General features: G+C 48.9%; 1 protein-coding gene across 1 annotated transcript; it reads left to right on the top strand.

Moving 5' to 3' along the window:
• The first annotated feature begins 2,283 nt into the window (after window positions 1–2,283).
• Arrdc5 (arrestin domain containing 5) lies at window positions 2,284–8,459 on the top strand. Its single transcript, NM_029799.1, has 3 exons — window positions 2,284–2,579; window positions 4,538–4,743; window positions 7,906–8,459. The coding sequence occupies exons 1-3, from the start codon at window positions 2,327–2,329 to the stop codon at window positions 8,422–8,424; spliced, it is 978 nt and encodes a 325-aa protein (NP_084075.1). The 5' UTR covers window positions 2,284–2,326; the 3' UTR covers window positions 8,425–8,459.
• Window positions 8,460–10,250: the final 1,791 nt, after the last annotated feature.

Below are 10,250 nucleotides of genomic sequence, written 5' to 3'. Positions count from 1 at the left end.
GCCACGTGGGGGCTGGGACAGAGGCACTTCCGGCTGAGGAAGCCAAGGACACATGAGGTATAAAGAAGGCTTAGAGGGGAAGGCAGGAGGAGGCACCTGGACTGGAACAAGTAAGGCATCAGAGGCCGAGTGAAGGACGTTGGTTTTAAAGGTCCTTAGCAGAAAGACTTCCAATTTTTGTTTAACTGTGTTTGTTTTTTAAAAGAGTCTCACATAGCCCAGGCTAGCCTTCAACTTGCTCTGTAGCTGAAGATGACTTAGAACTCCAGAGCCTCTTGCCTCCATCTTGCTAGTTCTGGGCTAACAGGTATTGCACTAACCCCAGACCATTTGTGGGGCTCGGTAGAAGTTGTCCCTCCAAAGATGTTTCAAGTATCTTTCCGTGAGCCCCAAAGGTCTCCAGGCCCTCACCTCTCACCTCCAAGAGCTGGGAAAACAGGGATTTCTAATGGTAAGGAAAGATTTCCCAGATGGTCATTAGCCTCCTGACACCCTCCTGGCACTCAGGCACTTGGAAAGTAAAGCCAGGAGGATCAGGGGTCGAAATCCATCCCTAGCATGGGCTACAAAGACCATCTCAAAAAAATGCATGTAACAAAGATAATTAACATTAAAGGTCAAGGCGAGGGGCTGGAGAGATGGCTCAGCAGTTAAGAGCACTGGCTCCTCTTCCAAAGGTCATGAGTTCAATTCCCAGCAACCACATGGTGGCTCACAACCATCTGTAATTGGGTCTAATGCCCTCTTCTGGTGTATCTGAAGACAGCAACAGTATACTCATATAAACATAAAATAAATATTAAAAAAAAAAGTCAGTGGGGCTGGTGAGATGGCTCAGTGGGTAAGAGCACCCGACTGCTCTTCCGAAGGTCAGGAGTTCAAATCCCAGCAACCACATGGTGGCTCACAACCATCCGATCACGAGATCTGACTCCCTCTTCTGGAGTGTCTGAAGACAACTACATAGTGTACTTACATATAATAAATAAATAAATCTTAAAAAAAAAAAAAAAAAAAAAGTCAGGGTGAGCCTGGCATTGGTGGCGCACACCTTTAATCCCAGCACTTGGGAGGCAGAGGCAGGCAGATTTCTGAGTTTGAGGCCAGCCTGGTCTACAGAATGAGTTCCAGGACAGTCAGGACTACACAGAGAAACCCTGTCTCAAAAAAGAAAAAAAAAAAAAAAAAAAAAAAAAAAGCTTCACTGGTAAAGGTGCTTGCAACCAAGACTGAAAACCTGGCTCAATCACCGGGCATGACACACACAGTGGAAGAAAACTGACTTCTATGAGCTCCAACTTTCATGTGCATGTGGCCGCACACACAATAAACAAGGTGACGTGATGTCACTGTTTATGAAAACAATTGAACAAGACCCAGACCACAATGAACAGGATCTGCCATGGAGCATCAGGACATCTGGTTTAGGCTTTAGTGTCCTGAAACTCGCTATATACCCCAGCTGACCCCAAACTTAGCAGTCCTACTGCCTCACAGTGTTGGAATTAAAGGCATACTAGTTCTTTTACTTTAAGGGTCACACAAAGTTGCCCAGGCCAGCCTCGAACTGTTTTGAGCTTCCTGCATTGGCCTCCTAAGTTGCTGTGGTGACAAGCCTGAAGCTCCAGGCCCAGGTTTGTTGTGGATAACCTTGGGGCTAATTATATTCGACATTAATTCTGTTCTCCTGTGAGTGGCTGAGAAGGAGGAACTAGTCAACACTCAGGTGATTTCCTATAAACCTGCTTCCCACCTTAATTTGTAAAATAAAGGAGAGCTGATAATTGGGCAGATAAAAAGGGGAGGTAGAGCAGAAGGTAGGAGAGAGAAGGAGAAAATGGAAGAGGGAGAGGACGCAGAGGAGGAGGAAGAAGAAGAAAAGTGGAGCAGAAGCACATGGCCTGGAGAAACCCCAAGTTCTAAGGGGTCTCATAAACTGTGGGAGATGGTAGTGTAGCAGTAGATCTGTCCAATCTAGGCGCACAACTTGTATTCATACGAATTGAGTGAAGTTTTCATTGCCGGGGCATATTTGGGAGGAGATTTACTGCAACACAGATTGGAGGGTTCTGGTTTGCTATATGTCCTAGTATGCTAGAATCAGGACTGGGGTGTGGGTGGTCCTGGAGATGAGGGAAAAGGACCAGGGATTCAGGTCATCCTTGAATACAGAAGAAGCTCAAGGCCCAGGCTAGCAGAGCACCTGTCCCCTTTCCGGAACATTGGGTGGAGCGATGTCACAGAGGACACCACAGCTGCAGAACCCAGGGGAATCTGGATGATACTCGGGGGATGGGGAGGATGAGTCTCCCCCGCCCAATCTCCCATGTCTGTGGTGAAGTCCATCGAGGTAGTGCTGCCCCAAGATGCGGTCTACCTGGCCGGCTCTATCATAGACGGGCAGGTGGTCCTCACCCTCAACAGTACCCTCGTGGACCCCGTCGTGAAGGTGGAGCTTGTCGGTAGGGGTTACGTTGAGTGGAACGAAGAAATTGGAGAGACCCGTGATTATAGTAGAGATGTTATTTGCAATAATAAGGCAGATTACGTACATAAAACAAAAACATTCCCAATAAAAGGTAAGCATTCGGCCTGGGGTGGGAAAGTAAATCCATCTACTGGTCAATCAACAATCTCTTAGGAATATCATGCGAGTTAGAGATAGGCAGAGGGAAGTTATGTTAAATAATAACCGATGTGAAGAGTTGAGAACCAATCTGGACAGGGACATTCAAAATGAACTTCCAAAGATCCCTGGGAAGTACTGTATTCAGTCTGCAAATGGTGGTGAAAGCCCTCTAAGTCAGCATTTTTATTAGCTTACACAAACTTCTCCCTCTGGTATTGAGACTTGAAGGTCACAGGAGAAAAGGGGAGGACAGAGAATGAGGGACAAAAGTTCTCAATCCGGCCAGCACAACTCTGACATTACATCACCCTGAGCGCCCTGGGAGTGCTGTCTCCCTCCCAGATTGTGTTATGGGGTTGTTGTGGGTGTTCAAAGGATTTCCAACTTTGGTATTTTGTTTTAAAATGGTCTCTCTGTGTAGCCCTGGCTGTCCTCTCTGTAGCCCAGGTTGGCCTCGAACTCAGATCAAACTGCCTCTCAGAGGGCTGGGGTTAAAAGTTTGTGCACCCCCCATTTTGTTGTTAATATGTTATATTAATTTTTATATGCATGACTATTTTGTCTATGTGTCTGTCTGTCTGTACCATATGTGTGCCTGGTGCCAAAGGAGGTCAGAAAAATGCATCAGATGCTCAGAAACTGGAGTTACAGCTGCTGTGAGAAGCCGCCATGTGGGTGCTGGGAACTGAACCCAGGTCCTCTTCGAGAGCAGCCAGTGCCCTCAATGCTGAGCTGCCTCTCCAGCCTCTTGTTTTGGTTGTAAGAAAGGGTCTTATTCCAAGTGTCAGGAGTGGTTTTTTTTTCATTGAAAGATCTAATACCTGGGAACAGTAGCACTTTGGAGGCTGAGGCAGTAGGATTCCTGACAGTTTGGGACCAGTCTATGGCACAGAGCCCTAGGTTCCAGCTCCAGCACCATGTAAGCCAGGCGTACCTGTCACTCAGCATTGGAGGTAGAGACAGGAGAGTTGGATCAGAAGGGCAGGTCTTCCTACGCAGGGAGTTCCAAGCCAGCCAAGCTTGTCTTGAAAGATAGCACAGGGCTGGAGAAATGGCTCAGTGGTTAAGAGCACCAGCTGCTCTTCCGAAGGTCCTGAGTTCAAATCCCAGCAATCACATGGTGGCTCACAACCATCCATAATGAGATCTGACGCCCTCTTCTGGTGCATCTGAAGACAGCTACAGCATAGTAGTTAGATTAAATAAATAAATAGAAGAAAGACAGCACAACAGCAAAAAAAGAGGAAGGGGTTGGCTGAAGAGAAGGCTCAGCCTTTAGGAGCACTGGCTGCTAACCTCTGAACTGCTGACCTCTTCCAGAGGTCCTGAGTTCAATTCCCAGTAACCACATGGTAGCTCACAACCATCTGTAATGAAATTTGGTTCCCTTTTCTTGTGCGCAGGCAAACATGAAAGCAGAATAATCTTTAAAAAAGAAAGACTGAGAGAGTTTGTAACTTGTGATTCATTCAGCTACTCAGGCATTTATTGAGCACCTATTGTTTTCCAAATGTATGTTAAGTGTTCACTCACAACATTAAATACAACAGATAATGTTTCTAATGTTACAGATATTGCAGGGGAGAGGAGGCTATAAAAAGGTCCATGGTGCCCAGCACTTGAGAGGCAGAGGCAGGCAGATTTCTGAGTTCCAGAACAGCCTGGTCTACAGAGTGAGTTGCAGGACAGCCAGGGCTACATAGAGCAACCCTGTCTCGAAAAATAAATAAATAAATAAATAAATAAATAAATAAATAAATAAATAAATAAATGGAGGCAGAACAGGAGGGTCCAGCTTCCTTAGCTGTCAGTCAATCACCAAACATGGGGTTGTGGCTAGTGGTTAGGTCCCACCAGCAAAGGTTCTGGATGGTTCTCACATGTGGCCTTGGTGTGTTTCACTTACAGATAATTGGTTAAGGGCAGGCAGCCACACCTTTGACTTCCATTTCAACTTACCTCCCAGGCTCCCGTCCACCTTCAACAGTAAGATCGGCCACATCTCCTACTTTGTGCAGGCCCTGTGCTTGGACCGGGAGCATATCCTGGCCAAGAAGAAGCTGTACCTGCTGGTCCAAGGGATTTCTGAGTTCCGCCAGAGGAATCTAAGTGAGGTACCCAGGCATCCAGGGGACGGGAGCAGGAATCGTAGGGATGCTGACCCAGGCTCCGGGGTGATTCCACACAAGGTGGCTCAAGGAGCAGCAATAGGACTTAGTAGATAAAGGGGATTGTTGCCAAACCTGATTACCTGAGTTCAATTTTTAGGGCTCACTTAGAGAGAGAAGAAAAGAATCAACTCCAGCGCTTTGCCCTTGCCGTTCCCCTCCCCTGCCCCCATGCATGGTGAGACCTGGGCATTCTCCCTTCCCTCCTTCCACCACCCCCCCATACACACACAAAATAATTGATCAAAAAAAAAAAAAAATTCTAGCCAGGCAGTGGTGGCACACGCCTTTAATCCCAGCACTCAGGAAACAGAGGCAGGCGGATTGCTGAGTTCGAGGCCAGCCTGGTCTACAAAGTAAGTTCTAGGACAGCCAGGGCTATACAGAGAAACCCTGTCTCAAAAAACAAAACAAACAAACAAACAAAAAGCAGGACCCTTGCAGGTCAGATGGCTTTCAACTCTATGATTTTTATACCTTGGAACGTTTAGCTGTGTCTTGCAGACAAGTGACTGTTGGGGCCACTCCAGGCACCCAATTCATAATGGAGCTCTTCTACCAACACCCCCAAAAAACTGCTAAAAAGCCAAGTGAGGGGCATTGGAAGGAAGGGTCAAGGTGGCTTGTCCAAGAACACAAATGGTTGTCACAGTGGGGAAGCTGCTGGTATGGAGGGCAGGAACTTAGCCCCAACGCCTTGCATTGCCCAGGACACCCGCAGAGAACAATCTAGTCCTTCCTCAGTGTCTCTGAAAGAACCTTCAATGACTTGGGCCCAGGTGACATAAAGAGGACCTCCTGGTCGCACAGAGCCTGGATCATTAGTGGCTCCTCTCTAGGGTCTGTGAGCCCTAAAACAGTGAAGAAGGGGCCTCTGCTCTCCTGGGAAGAAAGGCTCAGCCTCCAGCCTTCAAGTTTGGCATCCCAAACACCAGTTCTGAGGTCGCTTTGAAATGACACTGACCAGGGACATTGTTTCGTACTGGTAGAACCAAGCCATGTGAGGCTGTAAGGAGGACCTTGGGTTGGAGGTCCAAGCTCAAATCCCAGTGCCCCCTCTGTCATGTGAGTCCATCCCTGCATAGGAGAAATGGGTACTTCAAACTAGGAGAATGAATGACTCAGCGGCAGAGCTAATGGAGAGACAGAGAACAGGGTTCTATAAGCTCGGGCCTGGCTCAGGCCAGAGGCACAGTCCCCACATAGAGGTTGTCACCTCCACAGCAATGGAAGCCTGTGATTCAGTTAACCTCAGTGGGTGGGGGGAGGGATGCTGGGAGGGAGAACCTCAGTCGGGTCATGTGACCTGGCTGAACAGAGCCCAGTGTGAAGCTAGGAAGGCCATGTGTGAACACCCCAGCTTTGCCCCTGTTTGTGGCTGTCAGTTCTTTGAAGCCTGCCAAGGCCCCAGTGCACCCATGACATCTGGACACACAGGAAGGATGCTCAGAGGGAATCTCAGTGTAGCAGGCAGAAAGAAATGGCTCATTGTTGAGAAGGCTGGGGAGACACCAGTCAGAGGCTTGAGAGTGGAAGATGATGTCAAAAGAGTCTAAAGTTGCCTTTATCTTTGACCCTAAGCCTTGAGAGGATAGTGCCTGAGCCTGACTGTACTTTTCTTTCTTTCTTTTCCTTTCCTTTTACATTTATTTACCTTGGTGGAGGGGCTGCATGTCAATCGTATGCACATCTAGGACAGTTTGTTCCTGGGAATCAGTTCTTTCCTTCCACCATGTGGGGCCTAGGGATTGAACTCAGGTCTATAGATTTGGTGGCAGTAGGGACTCTGGGTCATGACCTATGAGAAAGTTGAAAATGTTTAGCATGAACAGGGTATAGTGGCACACTCCTGTCATCTTAGCTCTTGAAAGGCTGCAGCAGGAGGGTGGCCATACGTTAGAGGCCAACTTCAGCTGCCTAGTAAGACCCTGCCCATGATAATAATAGTAATAGAAATAGGCTGGGTGTGGTGGTACAGATCTTTAACCTCAGTCCTCGGGAGAGAGAACCAGGAGGATCTCTGAATTCAAGACCATCTTGGTCTACAGAGCAAGTTCCAAAACTTCCAGGGTTACACAAACCCTATCTCAAAAAATAAAATTAGATAAATAGATAGGTAGGTAGGTAGGTAGGTAGGTAGATAGATAGATAGATAGATAGATAGATAGATAGATAGATAGATAGATAGATAGATAGATAGACCATAGTGAATTCAGACAGGGAATCACCACTGTACGAATGTAGGGAATATAGGGCTAAAGCTGGATGTCAGCTCACCATTGCTTATTTCCTGGTTTCCTGGGAGCTGAAACGTCCAGCTTTCAAACTAGATGAACTCAACCAGCAAAGCCTCTTAAATACTCCAAGAAGCATTCTTATATTTTTGGTTGTGAGCCTAGCCTTTAACAGCTGAGCCATCTCACCAGTTCAAGAAGCATTCTTAATTGTTTTTGGTTTTTGGTTTGTTTGTTTGGGTTTGTGTGTGTGTGTGTTTTGTGTTTTGTTTTGTTTTGTTTTGTTTTGTTTTGTTTTGTTTTGTTTTGTTTTGTTTTGTGACAGGGTTTCTTTGGGTATGTAGACCAGCCTGGCCTCAAACTCAGAGATCCCACTGCCTCTACCTCCTGAGTGCTGACATTGAAGGTGTGGTGGTCACACCTGACTGCTCATTTTTTTGTTTGTTGGTTTGGTTTGGTGTGGTTGATAAAGGGTTTCTAGTAGCCCAGGCTAGCCTTGAACTTCCTATGTAGCCAAGGATAAGGTTGGAATACCTGATCCCCCCCCACCTAGACTCTACCTGCTGAGTGCTGTGATGACAGGTGTGCCACTGTGACTAACTGGTTTATTTGATTGGAAGCCAGAGCCTTGTATATGCTGGGTGAGTGATCTACCCAATGAACTGCAGCCATCTCAGTCCCATTCTATAGCCTAGGCTGTCCCTTCTTTAGCCCAGGCTGGTCCTGAATGACCATTCTTCATCTGACCCTCCTGAGTGCCCCCAGATCCCTAGGGCTGGAGACACAAACCTGGACCCCACATTCCCCACAGTGTCCCACAGGCCTGCAGGAGAGTCTGTAAGTCTTAGGGGTGTCTATTCTCTTCCCTTTACAGAACTCCGTGTCTGTAGAAGCTGAGAAGAAGGTGTCATACAACTGCTGCAGTCAGGGCTGGGTGAGCCTGCATGTGCAGATGAGCAAGAACACCTATGTGCCGGGCGAGAAGGTGACATTCACATCAGAGATCCGCAATCACACGGGCAAGTACATCAAGACCGTGGTGTTCGCCCTCTATGCCCATGTGCAGTACGAGGGCTTCACGCCAAGTGCCGAGAGGCGCCGGCGGGCAGACAGCAGCGAGCTGCTGCGACAGATGGCCAACGCACGGATTCCAGCCTTCAACAGTACCACAGTGGTTAGTGCCTTCAACCTGCCGCTGGTTTTGTCTGTGAGCAGTGGCTCCCAGGAAAATGAGATCATGAGGACCAGCTATGAGCTTGTAGTCACGATTCACCTCCCCTGGTCTTTGTCGACAGTCAAAGCCCGACTCCCCATCATCATCACCAGCACCAGGGAAGGCCAGGCCGACTGCCCCCGGCTGGATGAGCTGCCATATGAGGACCATATGGTTTGAGTGCCTGCATATTAAATATGAAAAGCTTATTGTAACTCTGAGTTGTCTGCTGGGCCTAGGGCTAGCCTGGGATGTACAAAGCCCTGGGCTCTTTTCCCAATACAACATAATCCTGATGTGATGGTATACACCTATCATCCCAGCACTCCAGGAAGAACAAGAGTTCAAGGCCAGCCTCAGCTGCTAAGCAAGCTCCAGACTAGTCTGGGCTATGCAAGACCCAGTCTGAAGGGAACAAAGATGTCTCTAGGGTCTTGGCAGAACAGTCTCTATGAGCCAAGTTCCCATGGGTTAACTGTCTACATGTATACAGAGATCTCCAAGGCCTTGAGTGTGGTGGCACACACCTAGCACCCAGCACTGGGCAGGTCAATGCAGTATGCTGAGAGGTTTAAAGTCATTTTTGGCTATACACTGTATTGTAGGCCAGCCTGGGTTATGTGAGACCCTAAGTGCACACCCCACAGCTGCCATCAGCCTTCTGGAACATTCTATCCAGCCCTACAGCTTTCTCAGGGAGTCCCCTTACCCCTCTACCCCTGAGACTCAAGTGACCCACACAGGCAAGCGTTGGGGACACTTCCTGTGTGGTGGGGTTGATGGCACCCACCATGCCAGGTGGGCCAATTGGAGAAGACAGCTGGGGCCACCTGTTTCCTGTCCCCCATGGAGGGGCCCCCTCATCCTCCCTGACTCCTAACTTCAAAATAACCCCCTTCCCTGGAACCCAAGCCACTCAGCTGCAACCTGTGCAGGGTAGGTGGGGAACACAAAACACAGAGAGGCAGGTGTGGGAGAGCTGTCCACACTGCAAGCCCCAGCCACCAGTGCTGTGACCTATCTCTTCCACTATCTAGGAAATATGAACTCTGCCATCTACAGCTGTTAGAAGGAGCTCTTGTCAATTAGAGGGACTTAAGGCTGCCACCCCCACCAGGTCCTAAGTGATACCTATGTTCACTTACTTGGTTTCAAGATGGTCACTAGGACAGCAGCAGCCGGTCAGCCTCCACACAGGAGACCAGTCTCCATCCAAAGAGATAGCAGGAACATCTTGTTCCCACCAGCATGACAACATGACCAGGATGTCCTGGTTGTTGGCAGTGCTCTAAGGTGCAGGCCAAGCCAGGACACCTTGGCTCAGGCTGCCCTCTGTAGGGATTAGGAGGGCTGTGGTCCCAGAGGGATTAGGTTAGAGCACAGCCCTTGGGCCAGCCAAGATACTTACACACTGAAATCTGCCCACTACCCAACTTGCTTTAAGTCACCCCAGGAGCCACCAGGCAGCATGCAGGGTTGACCCCAGAGCCCAGAGAAGCAAGGGACCAAGGAGACCTGCTGCATGCCTCTCACAGGACCTGGAGTGGCCAGGAAATGGTGGTCAGAATGTGGTGGCCAGAGAAAGGAACGCAGGTAACTCAAGGGCCTGGGAGAAGCCATGCCAACCTGGTGGACCATGGGTCTCAGAGCCGTGTTCTTCCCCCAAGCTTACCACCGCCACTTCACAGGGTACAGCAGCAGCTGGCTGCCACAAGGCTCAGGAGGGTGGGGACAGACAGAGCCAGGTTCTGCATGTTAAATGACCCCCAGCTTCCTGTGGTGAGGGGCAGGACACCCCCCCCCCCGTCCACGGTCCACGTGAGAAGGAGACATGGGTAGCAGCTGGCCATCAGGTCACTGAGTTACAGCAAGGGCTTGTGGCTGTTAATTATCCTTCAAAGAGTAAGGACACAGACCGAGAGCTCCTGTTTCATCTAGCATCTTCCATTGTTTTTCCTGCTCCAATCTCATGGAACTCAGGCCGGCCTCAAACTCACTGGGTAACA

Source organism: Mus musculus, chromosome 17 (assembly GCF_000001635.26).
Source record: "Mus musculus strain C57BL/6J chromosome 17, GRCm38.p6 C57BL/6J".
NCBI lineage: Eukaryota > Metazoa > Chordata > Mammalia > Rodentia > Muridae > Mus > Mus musculus.
This window is presented reverse-complemented; position numbering and strand designations above follow the sequence as displayed.

What these genes read in the sequence shown, in the direction of transcription:
- Arrdc5 (NM_029799.1), top strand. Translation starts at nt 2,327, where the DNA reads ATGTCTGTGGTGAAGTCCATCGAGGTAGTGCTGCCCCAAGATGCGGTC. An exon ending in AAAAACATTCCCAATAAAAG is followed by an intron (nt 2,580 to 4,537) that starts GTAAGCATTCGG and finishes TTTCACTTACAG; the next exon opens with ATAATTGGTTAAGGGCAGGC. An exon ending in GCCAGAGGAATCTAAGTGAG is followed by an intron (nt 4,744 to 7,905) that starts GTACCCAGGCAT and finishes TTCCCTTTACAG; the next exon opens with AACTCCGTGTCTGTAGAAGC.